This window comes from Scomber japonicus, chromosome 15 (assembly GCF_027409825.1).
Source record: "Scomber japonicus isolate fScoJap1 chromosome 15, fScoJap1.pri, whole genome shotgun sequence".
Classification (NCBI taxonomy): domain Eukaryota; kingdom Metazoa; phylum Chordata; class Actinopteri; order Scombriformes; family Scombridae; genus Scomber; species Scomber japonicus.
The window spans coordinates 5,024,649-5,038,929 of NC_070592.1; the positions used below are offsets into that span (position 1 = coordinate 5,024,649).

Sequence of the window (14,281 nt, forward strand, 5' to 3'; positions counted from 1 at the left end):
AAAGGAAGGAATGACAGATGGAAGGAAGGACAGAAGGAAGAAAGGAAGGAAGGACAGATGGAAGGAAGGACAGAAGGAAGAAAGGAAAGAAGGACAGATGGAAGAAAGGACAGAAGGAAGAAAGGAAGGAATGACAGAAGGAAGGAAGGACAGAAGGAAGAAAGGAAGGAAGGACAAATGGAAGGAAGGACAGAAGGAAGAAAGGAAGGAAGGACAAATGGAAGGAAGGACAGAAGGAAGGAAGGACAGATGGAAGGAAGGACAGAAGGAAGGAAGGACAGAAGGAAGAAAGGAAGGAGGGACAGAAGGAAGAAAGGAAGGAATGACAGATGGAAGGAAGGAAGGACAGAAGGAAGAAAGGACAGATGGAAGGAAGGACAGAAGGAAGGAAGGAAGGAAGGAAGGACAGATGGAAGAAAGGAAGGACAGATGGAAGGAAGGACAGAAGGAAGAAAGGAAGGAAGAAAGGAAGGAATGACAGATGGAAGAAAGGAAGGACAGATGGAAGGAAGGACAGAAGGACAGATGGAAGGAAGGACAGAAGGAAGAAAGGAAGGGCAGATGGAAGGAAGGACAGAAGGAAGAAAGGAAGGAATGACAGATGGAAGGAAGGACAGAAGGAAGAAAGGAAGGAATGACAGAAGGAAGGAAGGACAGAAGGAAGAAAGGAAGGAAGGACAGAAGGAAGGAAGGACAGAAGGAAGAAAGGAAGGAATGACAGATGGAAGAAAGGAAGGACAGAAGGAAGGAAGGACAGAAGGAAGAAAGGAAAGAAGGACAGATGGAAGGAAGGACAGAAGGAAGGAAGGAAGGAAGGAAGGACAGATGGAAGAAAGGAAGGACAGATGGAAGGAAGGACAGAAGGACAGATGGAAGGAAGGACAGAAGGAAGGAAGGACAGAAGGAAGAAAGGAAGGAATGACAGATGGAAGAAAGGAAGGAATGACAGAAGGAAGGAAGGACAGAAGGAAGAAAGGAAAGAAGGACAGAAGAAAGGAAGGAAGAAAGGACAGATGGAAGGAAGGACAGATGGAAGAAAGGAAAGAAGGACAGATGGAAGGAAGGACAGAAGAAAGGAAGGAAGAAAGGACAGAAGAAAGGAAGGAATGACAGATGGAAGGAAGGACAGAAGGAAGGAAGGACAGAAGGAAGAAAGGAAAGAAGGACAGATGGAAGGAAGGACAGAAGGAAGAAAGGAAGGAAGGACAAATGGAAGGAAGGACAGAAGGAAGAAAGGAAGGAAGGCTATGATATTTCATGTGTCACACCATGCGAAAGGTCCCCTAAAGAGGGTCACCAGTAAATTTGCCAGCTTACATGCAGGTCTGGACCTTTCCCCGGGTCTGGACCTTTCCCCGGGTCTGGACCTTTCCCCGGGTCTGGACCTTTCCCCGGGTCTGGACCTTTCCCCGGGTCTGGACCTTTCCCCGGGTCTGGACCTTTCCCCGGGTCTGGACCTTTCCCCGAGCCTAAGCATGTTTCATAAGCCTGTTTGACCTCCTAACCCCCGAGCAGGCTAAATCCAGGTCTTCTCCCTCACTGTGACCCTTGTTATTCTGTTTATGGCGATCGCAGCCAGCCAGCCACTTAACCGTTATTACCCTCACTAACTTCAGATTAGGTCATCATGGCAAAGCTCTCTGTATGGTTTGTTCTGTATATAGAAACCTAGCTATAAATACACCAGTGTGTAGTCAAAAGTTAAACGGATTGTTGGCTCTTGTTTACTGTTTGGTATTAATGTGACTGCTTCAGCCTGTAACACACAAACACCTCATCCCCTAAAGCAGAGGAGTCAAACTCATTTTCATTCAAGGGCCACATACAGACCGATTTAATCTCATGTGGGCCGGATCATTAACAACCCAATAAATATCTAAATTTATTTACATTTTAAAAAAAACAAACAAACCAAAGAATCAACATAAGAAAGCTCATTTGTAGTTCTTAACATATTTAGGGTTTTTTAACTCACTTTTTGTCTCTCCCAAGACGTTAGTCCTCTCTCCTACAGCGTCCATTACGATAACATGCAAATGGTAATTATGCAAATTAGGCGATGACGTCATTTAGTCATTTAGCGACTTCTAGCGACTTTTAGGACAGCCAATAGCTACTTTCCTTTCTCTTCCCCCCTCCTTCTTTCCTCCCTCCTGCAACCTGTCAAACATTTAGTTTAGTTTACGGATTTGAACCTGTTATCTGAGATAAACAACAAAGTGGACACACACACACACACACACACACACACACACACACACACACACACACACACACACACACACACACACACACACACACACACACACACCTCTGCCTGCATTTGAGCAGTATAGTAAGAGTGTCGATATATTGAAGTTGTTATATTATTCTCATGTAGCCTTGAGCTGTTGCATTGTTTAATCTGCTGAGCTTACGGATGGTTAAAGGGAAATATGTTGCACTAATTAATAAGGGTTTTTATAAGTGATAAGAAGTGAATGCCTGCATTGTCTTAGCCAGAGTCACACCACTGTACCAAACAAAACACAAGGTAACTTGAAGTGGAAAAGTACGGAGAGTGAAAAGATGACCTTGAATGTGTTCTCAGCAAGTATGAGAAAGTAGGATGTTTGTCTCTTAACAGTTGTGTTTCAGGTTGGGCCCTAAGGCGTCACCACAACGGATGGAGTCAGATATCACGAGGAGAAGGAATGACACGTCTTGAGCCAATCAGAAGAGGACGCCGCCTTGCGTTACACCTATTGCTCTGTACGCTGTAAAACACTGGGTCAGGGAAGAGATAGTCAGTCAGACTTCATGAACTGATGAACACTCTGTTGCTTGTCAGGTCAGGGATACTATAAGTCAGACCCAGAGCTCTGTAATATTGCACATTCTACTGGTGTTAAAAATAAAACTGATTGTTTTGAACTAAAATGCTTCTCCTCCTATTTCATTAAAAGAATACGCGAGGACAAACTGACATCCTTCACCGACAAGTTAGCAGCCGAGTTAGCCATCGAGCTAGCAGCCGAGTTGGCAGCCGAGTTAGCCGTCGAGCTAGCCGCCAAGTTAGCAGCCGAGTTAGCCGCCGAGCTAGCGGCCGAGTTAGCCGTCGAGCTAGCAGCGGAGTTAGCCGTCGAGCTAGCAGCGGAGTTAGCCGCCAAGTTAGCAGCCGAGTTAGCCGTCGAGCTAGCAGCTGAGTTAGCCGTCGAGCTAGCAGCCGAGTTAGCCGTCGAGCTAGCAGCCAAGTTAGCCGCCCGAGTTAGCCGCCAAGTTACCAGCCGAGTTAGCCCCCGAGTTAGCCGCCAAGCTAGCTGCCGGGCTAGCAGCAGAAAGCTCTCAGGCAGAGACAAAGAGAGTTTTACACAACTTTGAAGCCAAATTTCATATATTTAGCGATTTTTTTAATCATTCAAATTTGGCAGGGTGGTTAACAACACACTTTTCTGTGGTATGTCAAACTCAGAACACATATTTATTCTTACTTTACACAGAATAATCAAGATTAAGGAGGTCCATGAAGAGGACAATGAGATTCAATTGGATTATACTTTGATAGAAAAACAGAAACATTCAAATCTTTTCACTGCCACACGTTTGAAACTAAGTTTCCTATTCTTTCTTCTCCTCCTTCTTCTTTTCCTTCCTTCCTTCTTTCCTTCCATCTGTCTTCCCTTCCTTCCTTCCTTCCTGTATTCTTTCTTCTCCTCCTTCTTTTCCTTCCTTCCTTCCTTCCTTCCTTCCTTCCATCTGTCTTCCCTTCCTTCCTTCCTTCCTTCCTTCTTGTCTTCTCTTCTCTTCTCTTCCTTCCTTCCTTCCTTCCTTCCTTCTCTTCCTACATTTGTGTATTCTCTTTCTTCTCCTTCTTTTCCTTCCTTCTTTCCTTCCATCTGTCTTCCCTTCCTTCCTTCCTTCCTTCCTTCTTGTCTTCTCTTCTTTTCCTTCCTTCCTTCCTTCTTGTCTTCTCTTCCCACATTTGTGTATTCTCTTTCTTCTCCTCCTTCTTTTCCTTCTTTCCTTCCTTCCATCTGTCTTCCCTTCCTTCCTCCCTGTCTTCTTTTCATTTCTTCCTTCCTTCCGTCCTTCCTTCTTTTCCTTCCATCTGTCTTCCCTTCTTTCCTTCCTTCCTTCCTTCCTTTCTTCTCTTCCTACATTTGTGTATTCTCTTTCTTCTCCTTCTTTTCCTTCCTTCTTTCCTTCCATCTGTCTTCCCTTCCTTCCTCCCTGTCTTCTTTTCAAATCAGACTTCCTATGTTACTGTTCAAGTCAACTCCAGATGACCCCCACCCTTATTTTTCCTGAAACAGTGTAAAAAGATCCGTCAGTCCTTGTGAAAGTGTTAGTAATCTTCTAAAAAGATTGACCTTGAATGTGTTCTCAGCAAGTATGAGAAAGTAGGATGTTTGTCTCTTAACAGTTGTGTTTCAGGTTGGGCTCTAAGGCGTCACAACAACGGATGGAGTCAGATATCACGAGGAGAAGGAATCACACGTCTTGAGCCAATCAGAAGAGGACGCCACCTTGCGTTACACCTATTGCTCTGTACGCTGTAAAAGAGAAGAGATAGTCAGTCAGACTTTGTGAACTGATGAACACTCTGTTGCTTGTCAGGGATACTATAAGTCAGACCCAGAGCTCTGTAATATTGCACATTCTACTGGTGTTAAAAATAAAACTGATTGTTTTGAACTAAAATGCTTCTCCTCCTATTTCATTAAAAGAATACGCGAGGACAAACGGACGACCTCCTCAACATGTTATACATGTTGGACAATGGTTACAGAAAACATGTGAACAGGCTGATAACTGTAGAGTACTGAATTGTGGAGATAGAGCCGAGTTAGCCGCCGAGTTAGCCGCCAAGTTAGCAGCCGAGTTAGCCGTCGAGCTAGCAGCCAAGTTAGCCGTCGAGCTAGCAGCTGAGTTAGCCGCCGAGCTAGCAGCTGAGTTAGCCGTCGAGCTAGCAGCTGAGTTAGCCGTCGAGCTAGCAGCCAAGTTAGCCCCAAGTTAGCTGCCGGGCTAGCAGCAGAAAGCTCTCAGGCAGAGACAAAGAGAGTTTTACACAACTTTGAAGCCTAATTTCATATATTTAGCGATTTTTTTAATCATTCAAATTTGGCAGGGTGGTTAACAACACATTTTCTGTGGTATGTCAAACTCAGAACACATATTTATTCTTACTTTAATACAGAATAATCAAGATTGAGGAGGTCCATGAAGAGGACAATGAGATTCAATTGGATTATACTTTGATAGAAAAACAGAAACATTCAAATCTTTTCGCTGCCACACGTTTGAAACTAAGTTTCCTATTCTTTCTTCTCCTCCTTCCTTCCTTCTTTCCTTCCATCTGTCTTCCCTTCCTTCCTTCCTTCCTTCCTTCCTGTATTCTTTCTTCTCCTCCTTCTTTTCCTTCCTTCCTTCCATCTGTCTTCCCTTCCTTCCTCCATGTCTTCTTTTCATTTCTTCCTTCCTTCCTTCCTTCTTGTCTTCTCTTCTTTTCCTTCCATCCTTCCTTCCTTCTCTTCCTACATTTGTGTATTCTCTTTCTTCTCCTCCTTCTTTTCCTTCCTTCTTTCCTTCCATCTGTCTTCCCTTCCTTCCTCCCTGTCTTCTTTTCATTTCTTCCTTCCTTCCGTCCTTCCTTCTTTTCCTTCCATCTGTCTTCCCTTCTTTCCTTCCTTCCTTCCTTCCTTCCTTCTTGTCTTCTCTTCTTTTCCTTCCTTCCTTCCTTCCTTCCTTCTCTTCCTACATTTGTGTATTCTCTTTCTTCTCCTCCTTCTTTTCCTTCCTTCTTTCCTTCCATCTGTCTTCCCTTCCTTCCTTCCTTCCTTCCTTCCTTCCTTCCTTCCTTCCTTCTCTTCCTACATTTGTGTATTCTCTTTCTTCCCCTCCTTCTTTTCCTTCCTTCTTTCCTTCCATCTGTCTTCCCTTCCTTCCTCCCTGTCTTCTTTTCATTTCTTCCTTCCTTCCGTCCTTCCTTCTTTTCCTTCCATCTGTCTTCCCTTCCTTCCTTCCTTCCTTCCTTCCTTCCTTCCTTCCTTCCTTCCTTCCTTCCTTCCTTCTTGTCTTCTCTTCTTTTCCTTCCTTCCTTCCTTCCTTCTTGTCTTCTCTTCCTACATTTGTGTATTCTCTTTCTTCCCCTCCTTCTTTTCCTTCCTTCTTTCCTTTCATCTGTCTTCCCTTCCTTCCTCCCTGTCTTCTTTTCAAATCAGACTTCCTATATTACTGTTCAAGTCAACTCCAGATGACCCCAACCCTTATTTTTCCTGAAACAGTGTAAAAAGATCCGACAGCTCTTGTGAAAGTGTTAGTAATCTTCTAAGTCTCTTACACCTGGATGTCATTAACCCTAACCTTCGACAAACCCCCTGTAAATTACCATCTTAGTGGGCTTTAAATGCTGCAAAGCTTCTTAGAGGTGATAATGAACTTACTGGAAAAGGCAAAATTCTGCAGTTTCTTTATATAACCATCTTCCTTCCTCCCTTCCTTCCTACTTCCAACCCTCGTTCCTTCTTTCCCTGCTTCCTTCCTTCATTTCTTCTGTCCTTCTTTCCTCCCTCTTTCCTTCTCTCTTTCCTTCTTTCCCACTCCGCCTTCCTTCTTTCCTTCCTCCCACCTACCTTCCTTCCTTCCTTCTCTCCTCACTTCCTTCCCTCCCTCCCTCCTTCCTTCTTTCCTCCCTCCCACCTACCTTCCTTCCTTCTCTCCTTCCTTCCTTCCTCCCTCCTTTCCTTCCTTCCTTCCTTCCTTCTGTTCTTTTTTCCTTCCCTCCTTCCTTCCTTTCTTCTGTCCTTCTTTCCTTCCCTCCTTCCTTCCTTCCTTTCTTCTGTCCTTCTTTCCTCCCTCCCTCCTACCTTCCTTCCTTCCTTCCTTCCTACCCACCCTCCCTCCTTCCTTCTTTCCTCCGTCCCTCCTACCATCCTTCCTTCCTCCCTCCTTCTCTCTTTCCTTCCTTCCCACCCCTCCTTCCTTCTTTCCTTCCTCCCACCTACCTTCCTTCCTTCTCTCCTCACTTCCTTCCCTCCCTCCTTTCCTTCCTTCCTTCCTCCCTCCCTCCTACCTTCCTTCCTTCCTTCTCACCCTCCCTCCTCCCTTCTTTCCTTCCTTCCTTGCTCCCTTCCTTCTGTTCTTCTTTTCCTTCCCTCCTTCCTTCCTTTCTTCTGTCCTTCTTTCCTTCCCTCCCTACTTCCTTCCTTTCTTCTGTCCTTCTTTCCTTCCCTCCTTCCTTCCTTTCTTTCTTCTGTCCTTCTTTCCTCCCTCCCTCCCTCCCTCCCTCTGACGACAGGAGGGTTAATTGCTGACGTTTTTGCATCTGCCAACAGTTTCTTTATATAACCGTCCCAAAGGGTGTGAACTAACCCTAACCCTTCCTCCCTCCCTCCTTTCCTTCCTTGCTCCCTTCCTTCCCAAAGGGTGTGAACAGATTAGCCTGTTGTCTGCTACAGCAATAAAACCTCAGAGTTATGAGTCATAATCAATAAATCACTCATTTAATCCTTTTTTCTTCCTTTCCTTCCTTCTTTCCTCCCTTCCTTCCTTCCTTCCTTCCCTTCCTTCCTTCATCCTTTCCTTCCTTCTTTCCTCCCTTCCTTCCTTCCTTCCTTCATCCGCCCTTCCATCATTCCTTCCTTCCTTCCTTCCGCCCTTCCATCATTCCGTCCTTCCTTCCTTCCTTCCTTCCATCATTCCGTCCTTCCTTCCTTCCATCATTCCTTCCTTCCTTCCCTCCTTCCTTCCTTCTTTCTTCCTCCCTTCTAACCCTCCTTCCTTCCTTCCTTCCTTCCTCCCTTCCATCATTCCTTCCTTCCCTCCTTCCTTCCTTCCGTCTATCCTTCTTCCTTCCTCCCTTCATCATTCATTCCTTCCTTCCTTCCTTACGTCTTTCCTTCTTTCTTCCTTCCTTCCTTCCTTCCCTCCCTCGAGGACAACAGGAGGAGGGTTAAAGGAGCATTAAACTATTTTTTCCCACGAGGGGGCAGAAACACTCTGAAATAAAGTGACAAAGCTCTTAAACCTTTCTCTCCATTTATTTACTACTAATTTATTTTACCAATTGTGTTTTGATTGGAAATATAATTGCAGCCTGGAATTAGTTTCTTTTAGTTTATTTTCTGCCACAAACACAAATTGTTTCCTTATTGTATTGGCAAATAGTGTAATCCGGCCGGGGTTGAGGCCTGATGCATTATCCTCTTCTAAGATTATTATGGCTTAAATATGAATTCATAAGAGCAACATCAGCATCTAATTGGAGTTGTTGTGTCCACGTGATGAGTGAAATCCAGGCAGGAAGTTCTGGTCCTCTGAAATGAGGCCAACCAGGAAGTAACTTAGAGCTGCATTCTATCAAAAGGCCACCAGGGGGCGACCGTCTCTATACAAGTCAATGGAGAATTCACCAACTTCTCACTTGATTTCTAACCTCAGTAAACGTTTTCAAAATGTGTTTATGGTCTCAATCGCTAGTTTAAAGCCTTCTTCAATGCAGTATGATGTTCATTTGGGACATTTTGGCCTCCCTGATTTTATATGTGACGATAAAGCAGGGTATGCATTAGGGCGGGGCTACGTCCTGATTGACAGGTTGATTGACCAATGTCCTTGAGATCCAGCCCTCGCAACCATAGCAACCTCCCCGCTCCGCCCATGGCCCCTCCTCATGCCCATATAAGTAGAATCAGTGTTTTTATTTTTCCCAGCATGCACCTGAAATTTTCAAGATGGCGCTGCCTAGATTCGAAACTATTGGCTTCCGAGCAGCAGTCCACAAACCAATGGGTGACCTCAAATGAACATCATACTGCATTGAAGAAGGCTTTAAACTAGCGATTGAGACCATAAACACATTTTGAAAACGTTTACTGAGGTTAGAAATCAAGTGAGAAGTTGGTGAATTCTCCATTGACTTGTATAGAGACGGTCGCCCCCTGGTGGCCTTTTGATAGAATGCAGTTCTAAGTTACTTCCTGGTTGGCCTCATTTCAGAGGACCGGAACTCCCCGCCTGATTTCCACTTGTGTGTTTTCCAGCTACAGAAAAAAAAACCCATGTCAATCTCTTTATCTGATTTTTGTTCTGCTATAATTATCGTAACATATCATCAAGAAACCGGAACAGTATTTACATACGATGACTCGCAGGTCATCGCTCATGCAGATGGATGATTACAGCCAATTGTCTTTTACACAATAACAGCTAAAGATGGAGGAGAGCTGCTGATGGAGGGAGCACGAGGAGGAATAATAAGGTCACACAAAAAAAAAAACACTGAATGCTTGGGGCAACTGTGACTCAGGAGGTAAAGCGGGTCGTCCACTAATCAGAGGGTCAGTGGTTCGATCCCCACCTCCTCCAGTCTGCATGTCAGAGTGTCTTTGAGACTGAAACTGAACCCTCCTTCTGTCCTTCCTTCCTTCCCTCTTTCTTCCTCCCTTCCTTCCTCCCTGCTACCGTCCTTCCATCCTTCTTTCCTCTGTCCTTCCTTCCTTTCCTTCCTTCCTTCCTTCTTCCCTTCCATCCTCCCTTCCTCCTTTCCTTCCATCCTTCCATCTATCTTCCTCCCTTCCTTCCTCCCTGCTACCGTCCTTCCATCCTTCTTTCCTCTGTCCTTCCTCCCTGCTACCGTCCTTCCATACTTCTTTCCTCTGTCCTTCCTTCCTTTCCTTCCTTCCTTCCTAATTCCCTTCCATCCTCCCTTCTTCCTTTCCTTCCATCCTTCCATCTATCTTCCTCCCTTCCTTCCTCCCTGCTACCGTCCTTCCATCTTTCCCTTCCATCCTTCTATCCATCCTTCCTTGCTCCTTTCCTCCCTTCTTTCCTTCCTTATTCCTCCCTTTCATCCATCCTTCCTTTCCTTCCTTCTTCCTCCCTTCCTTCCTCCTTTCCTCCCTTCTTTCCTTCCTTATTCCTCCCTTTCATCCTTCCTCCTTTCCTCCTTTCCTTCCTTCCTTGACTCGAGGACAACAGGAGGGTTAATGTACTTAGTCTGTGTGTGTGTGTGTGTGTGTGTGTGTGTGTGTGTGTGTGTGTGTGTGTGTGTATATGTGTGTGTGTGTGTGTGTGTGTGTGTGTGTGTGTGGCACTTTGCATAAAAAGCACTATATATCGCTCCTGATGATGACGGCGTCTGCCATCAGTGTATGAATGGTGGCATATAAAGAGCTCTGAGTGGCTGGTAGACTATAATCCATTTACCATCTGTGCAGGAAAGTTTGTCTCTGCAGGCTACATCTGTCTATATTTGAACATTATGACTCACAAAATGAGACACAAGGATTAGAAAGAAGAGGTGAGGCTGATTAGACACATCAGCAGTCTGCCATCTTCTTCTCCGTTTTACACCTTCCTTTAATTTCTTTTAATTCTTCCCCACTGATGATTAATCTCTAGATCTCTCTTTGCATCAAGAAAAAAAAAGAGGAAGGAAGGAAGGAAGGAAGGAAGGAAATGAGTAAGGAGGGAGGGATGAAAAGAGGAAGGAACTAAGTAGAGAAGGAAGGGAGGAAGGAAGGAGGAAGGAAGGAAGGAAGGAAGAAAGGAAGGAAGGAAGGGAGGAAGGAAGGAAGGAAGGAAGGAAGGAAGGAAGGAAGGAAGGAAGGAAGGAAGGAAATGAGTAAGGAGGGAGGGAGGAAAAGAGGGAAGGAGAAAGGAATGAATGAGGAAGGAAGGAAGGAAGGAAGTGAGGAAAGTAGTATGGAAGGAGGAGGGAGCAAAGAAAGAGGGAAGGATGGGAAGAACGAAGGAAAAATTAAAGAAAGAGGGAGGAAGGAAGGAAAGAAGGAACAGTCAAAAGAGATAGATAGATAGATAGATAGATAGATAGATAGATAGATAGATAGATACTACTTCTAGTCTCTCAGTCAGGTAAACATGAACCTGAACCTGAAGTGTGTGCCATCCTCCGCAGGTCATGCATCCTAATGAATCCTCTTGCACTTTTGTGTTGGTGTAATCTCATCAGACCTCACTGCAACACACAAGTTCAGGGTTCAGGCTCCTAACGCTCGGGATGACAGCAGGATAAGTAGAGCTCAGTATGACACACCTCCAAACACACACACACACACACACACACACACACACACCCTGCCTGCCTGCCAGGTGGTGCCATCTTAAGGAGAGGGCTCACTACTGCACACTCAGGACAGATGCACATGTAAGATGTACAGTACACATACAGAATTTATTTTAGCAGCTACGTTTTAGGAATGCTAATATCACGCTGATAAGAAGGCTGCATACTAGAGGAGAGTGACTCGTAGGTGAGAACCAGGAGGGGAAAGTGAAATTGAATATGCTTTTACACATTCATACACTGATGGTAGAGGCGACCATGCAAGGTTTTCATTCGAAGTGCTTCACAGTGTTTCAAATGCTCACTCACCCATTAGAAGTTCAGTATCTTACCCAAGGAAGGAGGAGACAGGAGGAGCTGGGGGTTGAAACTACTGACCCTCTGATATACCTCCCGCGCCACACCTGCCCCAAATGAGCAAGGATCGGACCGACAACCCAATAATCTCACAGGAAAGAACATTATAAGATCAGTTAAAGTCTGTGTAAAGTAAGAATAAATATGTGTTCTGAGTTTGACATACCACAGAAAAGTGTGTTGTTAACCACCCTGCCAAATTTGAATGATTAAAAAAAAATCGCCAAATATATGAAATTAGGCTTCAAAGTTGTGTAAAAATCAGCCTCTTTCTCTGCTCCCAAACGCTGTGGGCGTGGCCGTCGAGTCCGCTGAAGCCCCGCCCCCTACCAAGTGTCGCCTGTCAATCAAAGTCACCACCTCTACCAGAAACATGGACGCTACGTCTGAGAGCTTTCTGCTGCTAACTCAGCTTCTAGCTCCGCGGCTAACTCAGTAGCTAGCTTGGTGGCTAACTCACCGGCTAGCTTGGTGGCTAGCTTGGCGGCTAACTCAGCTAACTGGCTAACTGTAGACTGTAGTAGTAGTAGTGTGTGCTGAATGTATTTATACCTCTACAGCAGCAGGGGCGGGTTTATGCTAATCACTAAATCCTGAACACAGAAATCTTGAAACACAGTTTGTGAAGCCTAGCTCCACAATTCAAATCTAAATGGTTGAAATGCTTTTTACACCTTTTTTAGAAATACATTTATGAACTATTTAATGTGTTTAGAAGAAAATGTCTGAATTCACTTTACACAGTCTTTAAAGTCTAGATCTGGACAACTGTAATATATATATTTAAGTTTTGAGAGAGCGAGGAGGCTTGAGGAAACATTTTGAGGTATGATATATGCATGGAGAGTTAAAGCTGTGGGAGTGAGATGTGAATTTAAATTATTTCTTCTTCTGGTCTAAAAGATCTCTGCTCTCACTGCTGTGATGGACCCTCTGCTTTGCTTGCTGCCCCTGTGCTCTCTTTGCGGAGGTACCTGAGGGCAGGCTGATTAGCAGGGCAGGACACAACCAAACCCGATGTACCCCATGTATAATGTAAGAGAAGCTGCCAATTCAGCCTCTCTCTTCTCACCATACAACACCTACACACCATATACTCACTCATCCACTCCCTACATTACTGACTTTATGGACTCACCCCACCAATTTATCATTTTTGTTAATTTTAAAAAGAACTTGTTTCTAAATAAATGTACCTTTATAATACGGAATACTTGTGTGATTTCACTTTTTGCCCTAATCTAGAGCTAATCTGTGACAAATCAGGGCTCGTCTTAACAGTTTTTGGAGGTATGGTGGTAATTTGGTTTGGTTTAAGTTGTCATCAGGCGGGGAGCTCTGGCGGAAGTAACTTAGAGCTGCATTCTATCAAAAGGCCACCAGGGGGCGACCGTCTCTATACAAGTCAATGGAGAATTCACCAACTTCTCACTTGATTTCTAACCTCAGTAAACGTTTTCAAAATGTGTTTATGGTCTCAATCGCTAGTTTAAAGCCTTCTTCAATGCAGTATGATGTTCATTTGGGACATTTTGGCCTCCCTGATTTTATATGTGACGATAAAGCAGGGTATGCATTAGGGCGTGGCTACGTCCTGATTGACAGGTTGATTGACCAATGTCCTCGAGATCCAGCCTTCGCAACCATAGCAACCTCCCCGCTCCGCCCATGGCCCCGCCTCATGTCCATATAAGTAGAATCTGTGTTTTTATTTTTCCCAGCATGCACCTGAAGTTTTCAAGATGGCGCTGCCCAGATTCGAAACTATTGTCTTCCGAGCAGCGGTCCACAAACCAATGGGTGATGTCACGGATGTTACGTCCATTTCTTCTATACAGTCTAAATAGATAAATAAATACCTGAAGACTAGGAAGGAGTTCAGGTAGTTTCTGGTCAGGCAGTTAAAGGGAAATACTCTAAATCTGTTATATGCATTTGGTGGTTTGTGGGTAAGGCTCATTTAGCAGAGCGTAATATTATTCTAACCACTAGGTGTCACTGTTTTTCCATTGGGGTGTGTTGAGAGTTTTCGGGCAGAGGATGTTTAGATTGCTTTAGTTAGGAGCAGCTGATACCGACTTCAAAAATGGATATATGCAATAGATGTTTAAAAGATAACATGAAAGCAATTTTGAAGGCAAATTTTGTTTGAGGGGGTTTTCAAAGGCAAAAAAGGCATTCAGATGTCTAGAGCCGGGCTGTGACACTGGTGAGATCTGAAAATGACTGTAAAAGCTATAAAAGCCCTCACTTTGGACTTAAATTGCTCAAAATGTATAAGAGACATCATAGCACATAATACAACTCGGAAAGTTCAAAGTCTTGGGAGCATTTTAACTCTCCTGTCATCCTCCTTTGACTGTTCCTTCCTTCCTTCCTTCCTTCTTCTTTCTTTAATCATTCCTTTGTTTTTCCCTCCTTCCATACTTCTTTCCTCGCTTCCTTCCATCCTTCCTTCCTTGCTTCTTTCCTTCCTTCCTTCCTTCCTTTCTTCCTCCCTCCTTTCCTTTCTTCCTCCCTCATTTCCTTCCTCCCCCTCTCCTTTCCCCTTTTCTTCCTCCCTCCCTCCCTACTCCTTTCCTTCCTCTTTCCTTTCCTTCCTTCCTTCCTTCCTTTCCTTCCTTCCTCCTTTCCTTCCTCCCTCCCTCCCTACTCCTTTCCTTCCTTCTTCCTTTCCTTCCTTCCTTCCTTTCCTTCCTTCCTTCCTTCCTTCCTCCTTTTCTTCCTCCCTCCCTCCCCACTCCTTTCCTTTCTTCCTTCCTTCCTTCCTTTCCTTCCTTCCTTCCTTCCTTCCTCCTTTTCTTCCTCCCTCCCTCCCCACTCCTTTCCATCCTTCCTTCCTTCCTTCCTTCCTTCCTT

General features: G+C 44.6%; 1 protein-coding gene across 1 annotated transcript in view; it reads left to right on the forward strand.

Annotated features, from left to right (window-relative positions):
• Positions 1 to 1,247: 1,247 nt before the first annotated feature.
• LOC128373837 (voltage-dependent calcium channel gamma-6 subunit-like) overlaps positions 1,248 to 14,281 on the forward strand; it is a 37,897-nt gene continuing 24,863 nt past the window's right edge. The window contains exon 1 of the mRNA XM_053334032.1: positions 1,248 to 1,490. Coding sequence (XP_053190007.1) covers positions 1,248 to 1,490 — 243 coding nt within the window. The remainder of the gene's footprint in view (positions 1,491 to 14,281) is intronic.